Here is a 19,189-nt window from a genome sequence, read left to right as displayed (position 1 = left end):
CGATTTATACATTAACTTCACTGGGGTTGTATAGAAAAAAACGCCTGTACAATTTATGTATTATTTAGAGAGCCTATTCATTTTCTCTTTCAACGTCTTCAGCACTGTAGCGCTACGTGTGAAGCACCTGTTGGTGTGCCTGTCCTGGATTATTTCCAATTATACCCAGTGACTTCGTTCTTTCAGATGTAGAAAAAAATCCTTTTTATTTTCCTTCTTTTGGGAGAACAGAACAGCTCGGTTACACAGGGACTGATGGATGCTTCTGTCGGCCAGCAGAAATCCTAAACTCAGGCATAGCTTGGTGCCTCTGTGGCAGCAGGTACGTCCCGTGGGCAGTGGCCAGTGTACCTGCTCTGTGTGCTTGTAGCCACAGATTAGATGGAGTTTGTGTGGTTAAGGGCAGCTGATTAGTACTGAACGTGTTAATGGTGTGCCTGGCAAGAGGGATTCGGTTCTGGCCAATATTGCAGGGGGGACTCCAGATATGTCAAATTATGAACAGAGGTGGCATGAAAATATTGGTATTTACGAGACAGTCTCATTAATACTTGCCCAGGTCCCAGTCCTGTGGGGTACTGGGCACTATGGCAGATGGGGCATGCTGGGCAGCATCAGGCCTGCAGTGGTAATATGGAAGGGATCACTGCAGGGTTGAAACATTTTAATTGGAATAGTGTATTAAGACACACTTGATTTTGATTTACAGTTACGATCAATAAAGAGATTCAGCTTTTTGTCATTCAGGCTGTTCATTCTTCGGAAGGCTAAGAGCCTTGTATGCGACCATCAGAAGCTGTAGGTAGCTGTGCAGTATCAGGGTGCCTGTCAGACTGCTTAAAGCAGGCACTATGGACTTAAAAGAAAACCAGAGCTCAGGACAGCAGATTTAGATGTCGGAGGTTTTGCTACCTTCATGGCCAGTGTTTTCGCAAAGGGACAGATTATTTTATTTTTTGCTATAGACAACCCATATAAAGGTATAAATGTATTTGAAGATTTCTCCTTTAAAAGAACTAAGGTTTCTTTTTGGCACAGATTTGGCAGGTTCCCAAGCAATAAATGACATTTATGGAGACACCTTGAAAATCTCTGATGTCATAAAGCACACAGCTGTGATCTCATGCCAAGGAGACATAGCTGCTAACATTGTCTATGGAAAAGAAACAATTATTAAAATACCTATATTTTATGGTTAGGCCAAAACAATATAATTTTTCAGGACAGATTCCGTTTAATGATGTTTGTGTGGTAGTTCTTTGATCACAGAGAAGAAATCTGTTCAGTGGGGAGAGATTTATAACAGAGAAGCAGACAAAGGCTTCATAGTATAAAAAATAGAGAGAAGATTCAGCAGTTGTGATGGAACAGCACATCTGTTTCTTCAGTTTAAAATATCACTGCTGACACTATTTTTAAAATATGCCCATATCAGACTTGCTTAATAAAAACTTCATTTATGTAAGTTTTAGGAAAATATACATAAATTCATAGATTTTATTCAGAGAGAACAGGGTACTGGTTTCAAACCTTTTTTTCTTCCCTTTTTGCTAAATTCCGTAAGTGTATTCCCTCAGGTTTTGTGCTTTTATTTAAGCTAAAAGTACAAAACTGTGACCAGATCATGTGCTGCCAGATGTTTTGTTGTGTACTGTATGATGTCTGTATTGCAGTGTTATCTCATAAGGCTTGAATGCTTTTTTACCTGCTCAAACTTCAGTTCTTACTGGAGCAAGAGTTTACAGTACTAGACCTGTGAATCAGAAGGATTAACTACTAACCAGATAGATTTCTATAGCAAAAGATAAACCCTCGACAGCACCAACAGGATGTATTGCTACATATGTTATGGGCAGAGGGTACAATTGAAGTTTAGAAGCAAACCTTACTTTTGTTTTTTCCTGCTTCATTTGGCTTTCTGCAGCAGTGCATGATAGACTTGGTTGGTTACCCCCCTGTGAGCCTGGCTGCTCTCATTCCCAGTTGGAGCAGAGCAAAAGTTGCAGCTGTCTCAGTGGGGATGTTGGGAGCTCCTGATGGCGCCCCACTGCCCTGGTGTGCTGCTTCCGTGAGGTGCAGGCTGTCTTTGCAGTGGTCGGGATGAGAGAGGCAACCGGGTCTCTAGCAGATGCAGGAGGAAGGAGATAGCTGTTCTGGGTGAGACATCTGGAAGTAATGCCAGAGCACTGTTAGCTTATGCTCACAGACGACATGCATGGCCACATACAGAGGCATGGCCATACTCATCCACATGCAGAGCTTCCTGGATTATTTTGGACAGCGTATTAAACTCTTGGTTTGAGCACGAGCTTGTAAACTTCAGATCTAAGAAATTAAACAAATCTGTAGCTTCTGTTTCAGCAAAAGATGTAAGCATATGCTGAAATGCTTTGCTAAATCTTAGTTCATGTCACATAAAATACAATTTGCACTCACTAAAAGTGAAAGCTGTGGGAATAATCTTCCTGCTTGTTTGTGTTACAATCTCTATTTCTTTCTCTGTGCTCTGAAATCCCAAACAGGTTTTTAGCTTGCAATATATAAAATGCATGTATGTTTAAGGACACATACAGATCATGAGCACATGTATAAATAAAATCAGGGTATGTATACACAGATGTCACATGCTAAAGGGAAATAGAAAAATAATCATTAAATCATGTTTATCCTTCAGTAGTATTTAAAGGAGGCCCAATCCTGTTAGGTCCTGAATAAGCTCAGTTCACGTTGACTTTAGAGGGAGGGAAGAGCTCTCAGCAGCTTGCCAGATCAGGCCCAGCAGGAGCAAGTATAGGTATGACCAGTTCCTGCCTATACCTGCTCTCCAGTCACCCCTCTGGTATGACATAAATTACACCTGACAGCAGGCAGCGTGATACATTTCTTATTGTAATTTGTTAGGATTGACTGTGCTCAGCCCACTCGCTTGCTTTGCTTGACTGTTCCCAAGTTATGTGGTTGGCTCTAATTCATGGAAACAAAGGACCTGATTCTGGGAGTCTTACTCACGTGAGGAATTAGCTGGTGATGTGAAGTTGGAGGCCAAATTTTGCATTTCAGTGATCCCAGAGTTGTTTTGGAGCAACTTTGACAAAGTCTTTGATGTTGTTTGTGCTAGTGCAGCTGCTGGGAGAAGAGAATTTGTCCACTGATTAAATTTGCATAAGTAAAGGGTGCCAGATTAGGCATTAAAGGTGGTAGACGCCCTCTTTCCCGTAAATTTTTATGGGGCTACATAAAATCTCTAAAGAAGAGAACACTCGAGCAGCACACAACTGGTGTGACAAAGAAAGAGGGTTAAACAGCCGCTGTCAAAGATGGTTTCTAAACTGGTCATGCTCACCTTACTCATTACAGCCAGCTTTTTGAATGAAACACCATATAAATAAGCAAGTTGGCCTTTGAGAGGGTGAAAGGCAAGGAAAACAAGAAACACAAAAGAAATTGTGATCAGTGACAGCATAATGATGGTAGTCACGAAAATGATCTCGGAAGCATACCATTAATCCTTCTTCCTACAGCTAGTCGTGGCTGCTATCCTTGTACACCTGAAAATGCCATTAAAGTTAACAAGCTTTTGGGGGATACAGGGAAGTTGACATTTTCTTACCTGGACTTGAGGTTTACTTCCATAGTTTGTTTTCAGGAAGTTCTCCCATCAAAACTGCCAACTCTGGTAGTTGTGAGCTACAGGTGTGCAAAGAAAAAACACCGTTGAATACTCATACCATCAGTATCTTATTTCTAAAGTAACTAGCTAAGCAGACAAATTACTCATCTTTGAGAGCATTTCCTCTAGAAATTCCATTCATGTTTTCACCCACAGGACCTCTAAAGCAGCCCCTTCACACATTGACACTTGAATATGGATTTATGTGACAGACCGTAAAGGCTGCAAAGGCTCTAGCACATTTATAAAGTGAGTTGCAAATTGTGTTTATCCAAGGGAGTGAGACTCAGTTCCTTAAAAAAAAAAAAACACACACACACAAAAAAAAGTCCAAGCTCTTAATGTGCAGAGAGGAGTACCCAAAGATGCTGCCAGATGATCCAGCCTTACTCCCACTGAGTTCAGTGACACACTTCTCATTGACTTTAAGTGGAAAAGAATTAAAAGTTCCAAATCCCCTTATACCACAGCAAGCCTACGCTTTGCCATTTCACTGACAATTTTGATACAATTTTGAATTTCTGTGAGAAAGCAGAACAAGATCTTTTTCATTAGAAGCTTGTCCTTTTTACCACCCTGCATAACGTTTATCTCAGAGAATTGCTGTGAGCTCTTTGTAAGTTGTTCAGCTATAAAAGGTAAATATATTTACTTTACATTCTTAGCTAATTAGTATTTGTTGTATAAGCCTCTATTAAAGATAAGCATGTTCTTTTCTTCAAAACATAGTTGTAAAAGGTCACACTTCCAGCAGCGTTAGCCACGTGACAGAGGCAAGCAGGGATAACTGGAATTGAAGCAGGGGCTTCCTGGTGGGAGCCTCCCCACTAGTGGTGGGCAGCACAATGTGGTCGGGACCTGCCTGCTCTTGGCCCTTCTTTGCCTGGCTAACCTACAGCACCCATCTTTCCTTGGTACTTCTGGCCGTTTTCCTGCCTCTGTAGGAGAGAACTTCTTGTCTCAGTGGCCCAAAGCAGGCAGGCAGTGCTAACAGTACACGCCCTGACCACAGCTCTTGGGGCACCCTGGCTTCATCACCCACTTCTCTGGAGTCCTCCAAAGAAAACCAGCAGAGGCTTTATTTATTTATTTATTTATTTATTAATTGTTTCAGAAACCAGTGACATGACCATAGCTATTAAGAGGCATGGTAGAGTTTTTCAGGCATATCCCTACCTCATTTTGAACCCGTGAACATTTTGGGGGATTTACCAGGGAATCCCCTAAAGCATGTGTCTTCTCTGACTTTTTCTTGTCAAAGCAAACTCATTTTTGTATAAACCCACACTTGGGCAACCTTTCCTACCTAGCTCTTCCTTCCGAGTGTAGCTTTTTTTAAATCCCCCTACCTTTTTCTCCAACACCTCCATCTTTTTGGCTGGGGGAACTCAGCACTAACACCTCAGATCTTTTCCTTCTCCCTCGTTCTCTGCAGCCACACCAGGCTGGCCTGACTTCCAGGGAAATGCGTTCCTCCCTGCCAGACCAGGACTGCTGACGCCCTACAGCCAGAGACAGTGGCTTTATAAGCTCAAACACCTCTGTTACTGAGATCTGTAAGACAGATTTTCCACTTTGTCCTTTATGCTAAGGACTCCCTACTAGGTTCTGCTCCTCTCCAGAGGGAGCAGGGAAATTCTTAATTCAAATGTGTTCAGGGTATGTACTTCTCCAGACTTAGCATACATAAGAGCATCTCACATTTTTTGCTCATATAGGATCAGTCCAGTGCCCCCGTTACCACAACTAATTTTCTAATTTTCCATCACGTGTGGATTCTTGATGTTATTACAAGAAAACAATGCCAATTAGCAAATTCTGTCACCACATACTGGCAGGTGGGTGTAAATCAGTTCTTAAATGAGCCCTGTACCTTGGACAGGAAGGTAAGACCAGACTTGTTCATAGCTAGAGCTTGACTGTGGCCTCTAAACTACAGCACACGTGAGAGCGGGGTCGCAGGTGGAGCAGAACTGACGCCAGCCCTCCTGGGCCAGCACACTCTCCTTCACCCTGTATCATTGTTAGCATCGATGCTAACTTAGGTGTTTCCAAAAGCCCTCAGTGCCAATTCCATACCATGCTGACCACAGCTCACACCCCTGGTACATACACGTGCGTGGCATGCGGCCCTTCTTCAGTAACTCACTCCCTGTAGACCTGCTCAGTGCCACAAAGGACATGGGCATACTGTACCCTTGCTAAGCACCGCTCTTCCCATGGAGGTCGGTCCCTTGTGGGGTGACAGCAGGCTCCGGCAGAACCACGTTAAGAAGCGCTGTGAATTACCCAAAAGGCAAAGAGTCTCTGAGTGGGTGCCCGCAGCCTACATTCAGGCAAAGCTCTACAAAACGCAGCTGCATGTGAGCTGCAGCGCAAAGCTCATTAATTTTAATGGATATTGTGAACTTAAAGCGTACACAGACTTTAAAGGAAAACACCTGAAGAGGTAGGAGCAAGTGTTCTTCCTGCGTGCTACAGATGCTCAGGGCTCCGGAGCCTGGGCGTGGGCACGCCGGTGTTGTGGAGGGGCGAGCCTGGCAGGGGCTCCCCCGGCTCCGCTGCTCTGCGAGGCGCTCAGGGGTGTGCTGCAGAAGGGAGCAAGGGAAGGAGCAGAAATGCAGAGGTTTGGGTTATGCGTAGAGCCTTTTCTGAGTTACTGTAGGAATTTTCATGGAGATTAACATCGTTTTCTGTTTAATTTCATCCACCTGCAATTTAGAGATAAATCCTGGGAGTTTTTCTTACTTGGCTGTTGATGGGGCAAATCTTTGATTTCCAAGGGAATTTTGACCAGCAGAACACTTAATGAAGAAATTTCTTTAAAAGGGCCTTTCCACTTCCCATCCTCCCTCTCCCCCCATCTGCATCTAAGCCTGTGGGTGCTGTGCTTACCTGAGTGGGAGCTGTATCAAGAAAAGAGCTCCCATTCCCAGACTCTGAATTGAATACTGTAAAATGAACCATTTGCACAGCAAAGCGTTGCTGTTTTGTAAGGGTGCTGCAGGGCTGTGGTCACCCAAGTCCATGCAGTGCTCAACAAGCTCTGGGGTAAGGGGGGGAGTTATGGACAGGCAGGAGTTGCTGCCAGGACCCACCCAGGGCAGCTCCTGGGCAGCACGCAGGGCAGAGCACGGTGGGTGGAGTTGTGAAGCCGTTCCCTCCTCGAAGCTGGGCTGGCCGGAGCCTCTACAGGAGCAGTCACACCAGTGCCAGGTCTGGGAGCACCGGGGCATCCATCGCCTGTCCCAAAAGAGGGAAGAGTGATGTGGTCTGTGTGGAAAGAAAACAGAGATGTAATTACAGCTGGGAACAATGGTTTTATATGATTTTAGATGCTCTGTCTCTACCTTTCACTAGAGGGAAAAAAACTTGGATTCAGGGTCTGCCTTGAGAAATCGGGCAGAGCCTGTGGAAGTACACCCAAGCCAGGTTTCCCTGCGTTCCCCAAGGTTGAGGTGGCTTTGCTGGCAAAGGAGAACAAGCCCTGTAATGTAACCCTTCACTCCAGCGACTGCAAGAGATGGAAGGGAAGGAATTTGAATGGAAGCTGATTCTTCAGACCTGTCTGTGTCCATCTCTCCAGGATCTCTAACTAACTGGCATGTAGGGAGCCACAACAGAGCTGAGCTGTCTGCTGTGATAAAGGTGTTTACTCCTTACTGGACTTCATAAACGCTGCCTTGCCCAGCACAGCTGCTGCCCAGGGACTGCCCGCAGGCTCTGGAGAGGAAAGCAGAGTTTACCCTTCGGGAGCACAAATCTTACTGTAATTGGGTGCTGAGACTGGGGCCTGTCAATGAATGAATTATTTGTATGTTTACTTGGAATATTTAATGAAATGTGCAAGGAGATATTACATAGCCAGTCTCTGATGAACACTTTTTCTGAAATTATTATTTCTCTGTATACGTACATGTGTATTACAGCCCTGGTTGTGTGGAGGTAGAGGCATCAATGGATATTACAGCACCTAGGAAGGGACAGACCAAGCTAATAACAGAGAGGAGAAGATATCAAATCACACTCATCTGGCTTAACAAAAATAAAATTATGGCTGTGTTGCTAAGTCTGGCACAGGCAGCTCAAAAAACCTGAAGTTGAGGAAATTGCACACTCCTGTCTAGATATTAGCTTGTTTGGCTCAGCTGGTCAAAAGGGAAGAAGAGAGAGGAGGTGTTCTCTGTGCAGTCCGTGCAGCCTGGCTGCAGCCAGAGGGATGTCCTTTACAGCCTCTGAGAGAGGTTCAGGACTGCTGGACAGTGTCTCCAGTACCTTCAGTGCAAAACTCAGCTGATGTCTCGTTTTCTGCTCTTCCCTTTGTTCTTTTGCATCATTAATGTGACTGTCACTGAGTTGAGTTTAGCCCGTTAGTAATGCCTACCCTTCCCATTTACAATGGTTTGAAAATTAGTCATGTTTATTGAAACTCCCAAAGAAAACCCAGCATACAGGGAGACCAAGAATTCAACATTTTTTTGGTTTAACGCTCTATATTTATAGCGGTTTCTGAGGTTAGTTGGTCAAGTCCTTTGTCATTTTTTTTCATTGCTTCTTTTGCTTACCACTCACCTCTCACCTGCCAGGGCACTTTTGTGCCAGCAGCACAATTTAAGTATTTTTCAGCAGTCATTTTCAGGGTGCTAACATGAAAAGCATCAGCATTAGCAGCATGTTTTAAGAAAATGCTCCCATAGGATGCTATGGAAGCAACCTGCCTCCTCCTTTTATGTGCTGCTAGTGGAGGCTGTTTTCCTGCTGATGAACATGGTGCGAAGTATTGCACCTGTGCCCAGGTTCGCAGCTGTAGCAGCTTTCCAGTTAAAAGAAAGGGGAATCCCCTTTATTGATTTCTTCTTTGTACGCTGTGCGCTGAGCACACACATTGCATGGACAGAGTTATGTAAAGGTGCACATTCAGTAGCTTTGAGCTGGAAATCGTGTCCTGAGGTCACAGCTAACCGCCGTACCAGTGGAGCAGAAGAGGTGTTGCCTCTTCATATTTGGTCTTTGAATACACATTGCTGGTGTTTGTCTTTTGACTTACAAAGACCTTGCAATGGCAAGTAGACCTGGTCTGCTTAGGGGGATATTTCATGAACTACTTAGGAAGTTTATAAAACAGACTCCCTAGATTATGAAGCAAGGGGTGTCTGTTTTGTAAGGAACGTGTTATGAAATGAATTTGTCTCTAGGCCTAACTTAATTATTTTAATGATCCCACTGGTGGTTGTCGTAGGTGTCGTACTGTGTATATATTGTGACCTACATGCGTGTGATCATTTATGAAATCTAAGATTTAAAAATACATTGGACCTTATTAATTCCTTTCCTACTTTCACTGAAGTAAATGGCGGTGGTTTGGATATTGGCACGTTGGGTCAAACGTCTCTTCCAGTAAAGCTGATGAGAGTTTTACTGTAAGCTTAAAGGAAAACAAAGGCAGTCCTATTCATTTAGAAAACTGCCCTTATAAGAAGCCTGGCCAAAATAATCCCTGGTGTGACCCTGTTGACCTCTGCGGAATTACACCAGGGATGTATGCTGATAGGATGTGAGGAAAGGGATTACAAGACCCTGAGCACTATAGCGAGGTGCTATATACTGTTGGCTATCCCCAGTACTTGTTTTTACAGACATCTGAATACGTAAAATCAACAGGCAAGTGAGGACACAAAGATTCCTGCCCTTATGGGTAGGTGCACGTACCTTTTGTGGTCAGATAGCCTTCCCAAAGAGATGTCTCCCCTGGCTTTGAAGGAGTTACTCCAAATTTGTACCTGTATAACTGAAATCAGAATTAATCTATGCATGGGTTAATAAATTCTTTAAGAACAAAGTGCATATTTAAATAGAAGAAACATGTAGGCATGCAAACACAGCATTCCTATAGGAAAGCATAAGGGAGATCTCTTGAGCACGCCATAGTAACACGGTGAGGAGCATACCAGGCTGCAGCTAACACGGGTTGTGCCCCAAACTGCTGCTGGCCACACTGATTTTGCCAAGTTTCTATGTTAGGTGAAAATAACAAATTAATGAATTTGCCTAGTCCCTGCAGCACGTCAGCTTGTTCAGTTGTGCCATACTGACAGTAAATGCATAATCTGGTGACTGAAACAGGTAAGTATTGCAACTCTCATCCCTGGGATAGCTCCATTGATACAAACAGGGTTACACCAGGATGGTGGCTCTCCTGACATGATCTTTGTAGCTGGGAGAAGCTGCAGAGCTGGAGTTAAGCTCCAGAGTTATAAATTCTCATCTCCGTGCTCTAACCACCAAATTACTTACTCTTTCCCCTCATTTGCTGTGATTAGCATGTATTTTAATCTTTTGGTGCTTAAAAATGAAACGATGTGTAAACATTTTAGGAGATTTTGCATTTGTTTTTTGCTTTTACCTAATTTGCTCTCAGTTGAAGCTTTGCCAGCCAGGATGGCTTTTAGCTTAGCATGTGTGCACTTCTTGCATTCCTTATTGATGCAATCACTGTGACGACTGCCTGCCTGTCAGAGCTGGGCACCAGGACAAATAGGCTAAGCAGAGGTATTCCAGTGGTCATGTGTACTGTGTTGATTTCACTCTACTGTAGTACGGTATGAGTTCAAAGGCTAAAATTCCTGCTTTTTTATCTGCTGAGGACCACGTAAAGCAATACCTGAAAGGAATCCTGCACGTGGATGCTGGGAAGCTATTATGCAGCATTTGCAGCGTTACTCTCGGTCAGACTCAGAAAGGATCAGTTGACAAGCATTGGAAACTGAGATTTGCACCGTAAAGCTGAAACGCTGAAGGAATCCCAGTCCAAAGGGCAGGCTCCCGTTACGCCTCTGTCCTAATGGAGAGCAGATGCTACCAGTGCTGCAGGTAATCCGTTTAGATCTAGTAGAAGCTTTTGCAGCAGCAAATCTCTCTCTTAAGAAAGCAGACAATGAAAACCAGAGACTCCTTTTAACATTGGTGTCATATTGCGTTGACGATGTTATGCCAGCAACTTGTACCGGTATGATTTGCATCAGAGGCTGCAGCTTTGGCATTTGGGGAACGTGGTATGCCTTCCTGGAGACCACTGCCTAAATTCTGCCATTGCAGAACTTACATATGATTTCATGGACAAACTCGGCTAGCGGAACTCCCTGGGAATCAGTAGATGACAATAGAGAGAAACTGGGCCCTCTGCTTGTGCTGGGGTTGTCTGGGAGGGAAGGAGAACTGAACTCAGGCCAGAAGTACTTAACAGTGCTGTTGAATGAGAGAAAAATTCAATGACGGATTTTTAATCGTTAAAAAAAAAAAGGCATGGATTTGTAACCAGCTCCAAACATTTCCTCTTCTGTTCACATCCAGTTATATTCTGCTTGCAGATGCGAGGGTTAAAGCGGGGGCTGGCTTCTGCTTTCAATTAAGTCAAAGGACGTTTTGGCCTTGACTTCACTGGGACCAGAATCAAACCCATGACCATAGCATTGTATTTAAGAATGAATCTCTCTCAGTCACATAAAAAAGCCAGGTTCAGCTTTCAGTATCTCATCAGAATCCTACAGTTAACACTTTCCTTATTACTTTCAAGTTTTTCCCAAGCTTAAGCCCATAGTATCCTCTGTGCAGCAGGTGTATCAATTGCTGTCTCCCTGTGGCATGCCTGTTCTCCCTCCGGAGCCCCAAGTCAGGAGCTTCCCTTTTCTTCTGGAACGTGGCTGCAGAACCGGGCTCTTGCAGCTGACATCTCGGCGTGCAGCTGCTTCTCTTTCCCTACTCTTTTCTTGCTGCAGTAACAAAAAAACCTACTGGAAGTTGCACTCTGGTTCTGCCTATCACCTGCCAACTGCTCAGGCTCTCCAGCAAAAACTGTTACCCAAGTCTTCTAACTTGATGTGGATATAAGGCTTTGTTGGTTGTTTTCCCTTCAAAAATACTTTTTAATAGATCGGTCTTGACATGCTCAGTTTCTTTAAGTGAGCCAGGAAAAATATGTTGAGTACAGCTTAATCAAATGTAAAAATAAACAGGAGCATGATGCAGTCATCATTTTAAGCGTAACAACAAAAATGCGGATAGAGAGAACTGGGTGCAACTCCATCTCTCACTTGTAGAGAACTGCAGCCAGCTGTGTCCTTTGGTCTGCCTGTAACTGCCTGCAGTGTCTCTGTGCCAAAGCAAGCAGTGGTGTGAGTTGTACAAGGTGTTCAGCAGCGTAATTGCAGTGGTGCTACATGCTGGGACTGTGCAAAATCAGCATAGCTTCACTAGTGGACAAAAGGATGGGCTGCAGGAAAACCAAAGAGGATGAATGTAAGATAAGCTGTTTTTTTCCATATTATAATTCTCAGCAAGAGAAGAGCATTACCATTTTAGCAAATTGGCATGCCCACCAACTGTTGCCAGTGTTGCCATACTGCCTTAGTTTCTTGTAAGCAGAAAGTTAATTTATCCATACCCACAGACACTGGTATTGTTCCCATTCGTTTCAGTGGAGAGCATCCTGATACAGCGGAGGCAGGCATGTGCACCATGGGCAGATTTGAGTTTGTGCTTAGCTCAGGCAGTGCCGTGCTGTAGGGTCCCTGGCAGCCCATGTCTGGTGACTTGTTCCTGCTGGTCTGGAAATAAATAAAAGAATCACAGAAAAAAGTTTCTAAGCTTTCATATCCCTGGGCTCAGAAGTGCGGGGATATTGTTTGAGCAGATGACATGTTCTAGCAGTTTGCATGAGCAGCGGGTACCAAAGCGAGTGCGTTAGCTGTCACCATTTACATTTTATAAAGGTGCTGCAGACCTTAAGTGTCCACCCTCCTTGCTCCTGCTATGGACTTAAATGTGCTGTTTTCATGGCATCCACACATGCAAAGGACGCAGAGGGCCTGGCTTGTACCCTGGAAGGTAAATGAGTTACATTTGAAAATTTTTCAGCCTTCACTGAGATCCAGTGGGAGTTTCTCTGTTGACTTCAATGAGCAAGGAGTTAGCCCATTTATATTAAAATAAAACCAGTATCTGCGTGTTTGCCAACCTCCCAGCATGCCCGGTTGTACAGGGTTGATGTTAGTGGCAGCAATGCCCAGATCTAGTCAGATTTGAAAATCTTAGTAAAAATACTGGGTTAGCTCCCACTTGAAGTTACAGTAAGTGAGGCAAGAAGGAAGAGGTCTGACATTTGCTGCACCCCTTTTTTCATCCTGTCCTTTATAGTGCCATGATTTCAGGAAAGGGATGTTTAAAGGAATAGCAAGAAAAGGCTTGTATAGGCAGGAATGTTTTATTTGAATTGTGCATCTTCTCAGGTATTAACTTAATTCTGTTGAGTGCCCACAACTCCCACAGAGTTTGAACTGAAATGCAGTTCTTGCAGGATTGGGACCTTTGGGAAACTAGAGAGCATTGCGATGGTTGTTTGGGAGTTTGTTTGAAATTAAAGAACTTTTGTTCCTGCATTGGTTTTCATGGCTAAAATAAATGTAAGTTTTCTACTAAGAAACCGTGAAAGGCCAAGAACTCTCACAGGGTTCAAATAAGAGCAACAGCAACAGTTGTACGATACACACAGGTTTTATGTAGTAATAAAAACTTCTATTAATATTTCTAATCTTCACTAACAATTTAGTTAAAAGTTCGGTTAGAATGAATTGGAAGACAGAAGAGGAAAAGTAACCAGAATTTCATACTGGAGAAAGTAAGAGTACTAGAAATCAAGCTAACATGCTTAACTTAGCTAACGTGCTTGTTTAATTTCAGATGCAAGTCCACAATTTAAAATGAAATGAATTCCCAGATATAGAAGTATTACCTACAATGTATGAGCTCCTATGCAGTTATCTGAACTTTGGCATATTTCATTGAAAGAAAAATATTTCGCTCTTACCTGTAACAAGTTTTGTGTTTGAAGGTTCGTATTATAGTGTAATATGATTTGGTTGCTTCTGTTAAAATTGTGCAAGTCAGCCAGACTCTGCCCTTCACACTCTCCCAAGTCATTGTTAGGACTAGGGGTGGCAGAACTGGCCTGGCTTGAAGTGCAGTAATTGCAGCCGCGCTGCCTGCGTTGGGCTGCTCGGCAGTTACCACCTGCCACAGCCCCGGCCTCTCACCCAGTGATGGCAGCGCTGTTGCTGCTTTGGTTTGGTGGTACCAACACAATGCACATACCTGAATTAGCGGCGTCTGCCCATGTCCCATGGAGCTTTATGCCAAGGATTCAGGGGGCGATGAGGACAGGCTGAGCTCCAGTCGCCGCAGGGACCTCGTCCAGCCCGAGCCCTGGCATAGCTGACCCCAGCTGGGCAGCCCTCGGGTGCTGGGAAGCCAGCACATTGCCTGCTGGCCCAGGTATGACCAACAGACTAATGCCTGGCGGAGGCTTTAGGGAACAAATGCAAACGCTACGTTTAATGGGAGGCTGGTTTTCACCTTCTCTGTTACAAAAGATAAACAGGACCAGAGGAACCATGTCAGTGGCATGCAAGGGAAGTTTGACGGAAAAATGCAAATTGTACCTGTATTTGAAAGTTACATTTTTTCTTGTTAAGCACAGCAAATGCATTTCATGACCGATGACTGAAATGAATGTGGCAGAATTATGATGTGTAGGTAGGATGAGTGCCGTTCAGTCTGTATGTGTCTCTACTTATCCAGCTTATAAATGTGGTTATACGCTGAACGGAATGAAAGAATTCGTAACACAGCAATTAACATACTAGAAACTGTTTGTTTAGTGAAGTCTTTTTATAGCTGTTAAAATAACACACTAAAATATACAAACGCTAGTTTAATAAGGCAAAATAAAATCATTAGCCTGACTTAGGGCTGGATTCTGCCACCATTACTCATGGCTAAGCAGTGCTTTACTCATGAACTGTTTACTCTACGGGAGACGAGTGGCAGAACCAGGCCCTCAGGGAACAAATACGCTGCTGATAAATTTGGGATGAGTGGCCAGTGCTGGTGAGCCTAATTCCAGCCTCCCAACGAGGTGAAGGGCTTAGGGTTAATACCATTGTAAACCTGGTGGAAATCAAAAGCATGGAAATGAAAGCACACTGGAGCCCAGATTTCCTCCGCTGATGGTCTGTTCCCTATAATTGCGTGACTGCTCCCTCCTCCTCCCTGAGGACCTGATGGGATGCTCAGCCCCGCTGATGCACGACCCGGCTGACAAGAGAGTTCCTTAACACAGGAAAAGAGGCTGGCCTCTGAACCAGGATTAGTGTTTCTGATTTCTGTCTTAACTGCTAATTTATATATTAGGCAATAGCATCTACATATTTAACAAAAATTGAATTTATCAAAATCTATCTATCTATCTATCTATATTTCCATAAGGTTACATATCAAATAATCACCTGCAAAAGTGTCTCAAGTGTGGAGATAGACAGTTAGCAACAAACAGAAGTGAAAGACCCACAATATCTCAACCTTATTACCATGGATACTTTACAGTATTTCAAAAATAACAGGCAATTTGTATTTTAGTGGCTATTACCTGTTGTTTCTGTGGACTTGAATTGATGGTAACAGAGAACTGAAAATATAATTGTCCTTACTTTTGTTTTAACTACAAGATCTATTACATGCTAATTTTTTACGATAGCGTAAAAAAAAAAAAAAAGTCTTCCAGAACTTTGTACGAATAATTCAGGGTGGTAGATGATGATGTTCTTTCTGTATTATTGACTTTTAAAGATACATGTTGATACTAGCTCTGATCTGTTGTAAAAATAGATGTCCAAGCCTGAATATCTATTCAAGCAAAATATGAAGTATTAAATCTAGGTAACAGATCCTGCAGTTCCTTCAGGTGCTTAATAGTTAATGAGTGTAATATCCTTCAGAAGCACTGCGAAGTGAGCACATGGCTCAGAAAACTCCTATGGCATTCCAGGGCCAACGTTAGAAAGCAGACATGCAAGGTTACAGCAATTAGAGATGGATAAGCCTGTTACCTTGGGAGTTACCTCATTCATCCCTGTGCCAAGACAGGACTGTACTACTAGATACACTGGTGGTGTTAAAAATTTGGGGGGTTACAGGCTTTTAGTGTTTCCATTTGTTTCCCACAGATCAGTTTTGTACTTGCGTATCTGTGGTTGCTGGCTTGTGCCATCAGCATTGAGGGGTCCAGAGCTGATCGGTGCGTGTACGGGGCTGGGCAGTGCCGTCACGGTGCTGGTGGCTGATGCTGCCCTGGAGAAACGTGGGTGCTCTCCCCGGGCTTGAAGCCTGGGACATGAAACCTGTGCCTGGCCCGCATGGCTGTGTGATGTTCTGAGCCAAGAGTGCACCTGGAGCAATCTGAGGTGGTCAAGATGTTATCTCTGATTATAATAGAAACTGTTGCAGAGCCGTAACGGCGAAGCCCACGCGGTGTTTCTGCAGTGTAACACGGCCAGGTTGTGTGCAGAGACCCTGCTTCAGACGGTGCCTCTCCTTAGCGTTATTTTCCCATACTCAGAAAGGGCTTAAAATCACTGGTTGGGCAGCAGGTTGTGAAAGCGTGGTATGGAGCTGAAGTTTTAAACTGAGGCAGGTCAGAAAAACTTCTGCAGGTAGATGCAACCTGGCTGTGCCGGGCACGGGGCGGCATGTGTCCTGGCACAGTTTTAGTGTCCTCCCTCCTAGTGACTGTCGGGGCAGAAGGCCGAAAACATCCCTTGGGCTCTCAGCCAGGCTGTCCCTGTCCCTCTTGCAGCCACCCCTGCCCACTGCCTGGACAGGCTGCGTCCTTTGGCAAAGCAGCCACGGGCGCTCTCTCCATTATGCTTTGCTCTGCTGGGAGCTTGTGCACAAACCCTTGACTGAGCCTGACACAACTCGGTTTTACAGTAAAAATAATGGGAAACGTGAAAAATGCAGCTATAAAGATCCCTGCCAGCCCCGGGCGGTGCTGGTGTGGGTGGCACTGAGCAGTCCCAGGCTGGAGCCCTGCCTCCTGGCACCAGCCCCGCATCGCACAGCCCTGCCGCCCTGCCTGCTTCTGGCTTGCCTTTCCCAGAAGCTGCTGTCCTGTGGCAGGACCAGTGACAACTGTGTAGCTGCCCAGGTAGCCCTATCAGATGCAGCGTGATACGCCCCCATCTCTTGAGCACTTCTGCTCCAGTTCACAGCATGTTTTTTCTCCTCAAAGCAGCTAACAGTATCTATTGTACCCACCTTGAACAAATATTTAAGAGAAGCAGCCCTTTCTGCTCCGCAGCTGTGGCGGGACTCGTCTCGCACACCTGGGACACTGCTAGCACGTCCTGTGGAGCGGTTTCAGGTTGTGCTCAAAGGTTCGTCCCCTTGGTCTGTCCCAGCCCTGAACAACCCTCTTCCTCCTCTCTGCCGCATTTCCCACAGCTACCGCCTCCTCCTCCAGCTCCACAGTGGCCGGCAGACACGCACAGCCGGCAGCCTCCATGCACAGAGCAGAGGAACTGAGCCCCTGTCAGCCTGCTCTGTGTCGGCGTGGAGCAGCAGGGACAGAGGAGGGTACCAAGCAGAGCACATAGCCACGTGCTGGAGGGGCTCACTGGCAGGCCTTTCTTTTTTCTCCCATAATTTTCTTCCCAAGAAATTAGAAGAGAGCCACATTTAATGACAGTTCTCTAAAATGCACGCTCCCCGCTGAATTGACATTGGGCAGAAAAAGTGTCTACAGAATCAATTTTTAATAAATGCAAACAACTGAATTATGAATGACAAAAATATCACTGAATGGTTAAATATTAATCATGTAATTACTTAAATTAATACTTTTAGTGCAATGTTGTGATAAAGGGTTTCACTCACGCAGCGTTGCTGTGCTGGTGGCAGGAGCACGGGCCGGGTGGCGGGGGCCGCAGCACGGTGCGGGAGCAGAGGCTCTGCGGGTGCTTGGCGCAGTGATGCTGCTGATTTTCCTCCAAGCCCAACTGTACTTGGTGCTCCTGGCCCCTGGAACCAGATTTAGTAAGAAAGAACTTCAGTTTTCTGTTCAAAAAGGGAGCTATCAAGAAAACAGCTAAACTGGACCAAGAAGAGTAAGCAGTACCCCCTAAGAAACCCTCACCTCTCCCAGAGTGCTCCTGAACCTCCCGACCCGTGATGTGCTTTGTGTGGCTCCACTGCTGCTGCTCGGCAAGCATCTTGGGAAGACAGAGTGCTCCGGAGAGCAAAAAGCCCTGACTGCTCCAGGATGGAGCTGGATAAGTCTCTCAATGAGATCATGTGTGGTGAGGCCTGCAGCAGGGCTGGATCCGCTGCCCTGTGTGCAGCCTCCTGTCCCGTGCTCACCTTTCGACAAGTGCTGTAGGGAGCCTGGAGTCCCCAGATGGAAAATGGTAGCGAGAGCTATCGGGGTGTGTGGGTAGCAGCGGTTGTCTGTAGATGCTTAAATGCAGCGCACAGCTTCCTTCCCTGTCCAAGGAGCTCAGAAAAGAATTTACTGGCGCTCTTGTCCTTGTGGGTTGGCTGGCTGTGCTGTTTGTTTTTAATCTAATAAAAGGAGATCTTAATATCATAGTGAAATCGGTATAAAGCTAGAAACTTGCCCCCTGGCATTTTGGCTAAACATTATTGAAAAAGGCAAAAAAAGCCTTCAGCAGAAACAACAGAAGCACAAAGAAATTGTAGAAATAGGATCAACAGGTTGTGTTCTAGATGTTGGGAAGAGGGCTGAAGAGCAGCCGGCTGGGCTGGAGGAACCAGGAGACCCACCAAACGTGAGGCCGGGCACCAGCCCCCTCCTGGCCCGGCCCCAGAGAGGCATGCAGTCGTGGAGGCTGGGAGCTGGAGCCCTGTGAGGGTCTGGGTGGGCAGTACGCGTGGGGCAGTGGCCAGGAGCAGTTCAGGAGGAGAAAGGCAGGGCTGGGAAGAGCCTCACACGGGGAGGACAGCGGGAAGCACAGTGAGATGTGGCCAGGAAGGCGGAGGCAGTGGGAAAGCAAGCTTTGTGACTGCTTTGATTGAGCCTGGCTTGGTCTGCTCTCTGGAAATTAAATCTGGGGAAAAAAAAAAAAAAAAAAAAAGCATTTTTAAATGCAGAAGTGAATTGTCTCTTCCAAAAGGTGGGAATACTGCAGAAGCAGTCACTGCTGAGACTCACCCATCTCTGTAGGATCTAGGTGCAGCTCTTTATGCCTGGTCTGTGTTTTCCTCTGCCTTCCACTGCTTTACAGACAGCCCTTGAAGCACCACTCCCACATGCCATAAGCAAGCAGCAATTCCTAAAAAATACCATTACCCACTTTGTCTGCCAGTACAGGGCACCAAGACTGCTCACAAAAGCAATCATTTGGGGTGACCATTGCCCAGTCCGAGAGCTGCAGCCGCTCCCCACAACTCAGGAGCTTGCACCATGAGCTGGAGGGAGCCTGAGCCCTCCCGCCAGCCTGGCACCTACTGTCTGCTGGAACATCAAATTTGCACAGTGCAAAGCCATTCCTGTCCCCTTACACTCGCTGATGTCCCAACAGCCTGCACACATTTCCCTCCCAGACTTCTTTGCATGTGGCCTTGTCTGCTATGCAGCCTTGGACCCATCCACTGAGCGCATCAGGGTGCAGA

At 45.3% G+C, this 19,189-nt stretch overlaps 2 protein-coding genes across 7 annotated transcripts in view; one reads left to right on the top strand and one right to left on the bottom strand.

Moving 5' to 3' along the window:
* The window catches only part of KCTD15 (potassium channel tetramerization domain containing 15), a 51,535-nt gene that overhangs the window by 14,682 nt on the left and 17,664 nt on the right, over positions 1 to 19,189 (top strand). The gene's annotated exons all lie outside the window — the stretch shown is intronic.
* On the bottom strand, positions 131 to 17,682 carry LOC311443548 (uncharacterized protein). The gene is made up of 8 exons (XM_084533829.1): positions 17,387 to 17,682; positions 13,817 to 14,322; positions 12,111 to 12,273; positions 9,380 to 9,458; positions 6,769 to 6,943; positions 3,611 to 3,687; positions 3,010 to 3,126; positions 131 to 2,166 (listed from the first exon to the last, which is right to left on the bottom strand). The coding sequence occupies exons 2-6, from the start codon at positions 13,844 to 13,846 to the stop codon at positions 3,643 to 3,645; spliced, it is 492 nt and encodes a 163-aa protein (XP_084389955.1). The 5' UTR covers positions 13,847 to 14,322; positions 17,387 to 17,682; the 3' UTR covers positions 131 to 2,166; positions 3,010 to 3,126; positions 3,611 to 3,642.

This window comes from Aythya ferina (assembly GCF_964211825.1).
Source record: "Aythya ferina genome assembly, chromosome: 12".
Taxonomy (NCBI): domain Eukaryota; kingdom Metazoa; phylum Chordata; class Aves; order Anseriformes; family Anatidae; genus Aythya; species Aythya ferina.
This window is presented reverse-complemented; position numbering and strand designations above follow the sequence as displayed.

What these genes read in the sequence shown, in the direction of transcription:
- LOC311443548 (XM_084533829.1), bottom strand. Translation starts at nt 13,846, where the DNA reads ATGGGACATGGGCAGACGCCGCTAATTCAG. An exon ending in GGCAGACGCCGCTAATTCAG is followed by an intron (nt 12,274 to 13,816) that starts GTATGTGCATTG and finishes ATTTATTTCCAG; the next exon opens with ACCAGCAGGAACAAGTCACC. An exon ending in AGGCTATCTGACCACAAAAG is followed by an intron (nt 6,944 to 9,379) that starts GTACGTGCACCT and finishes CTTTCCACACAG; the next exon opens with ACCACATCACTCTTCCCTCT.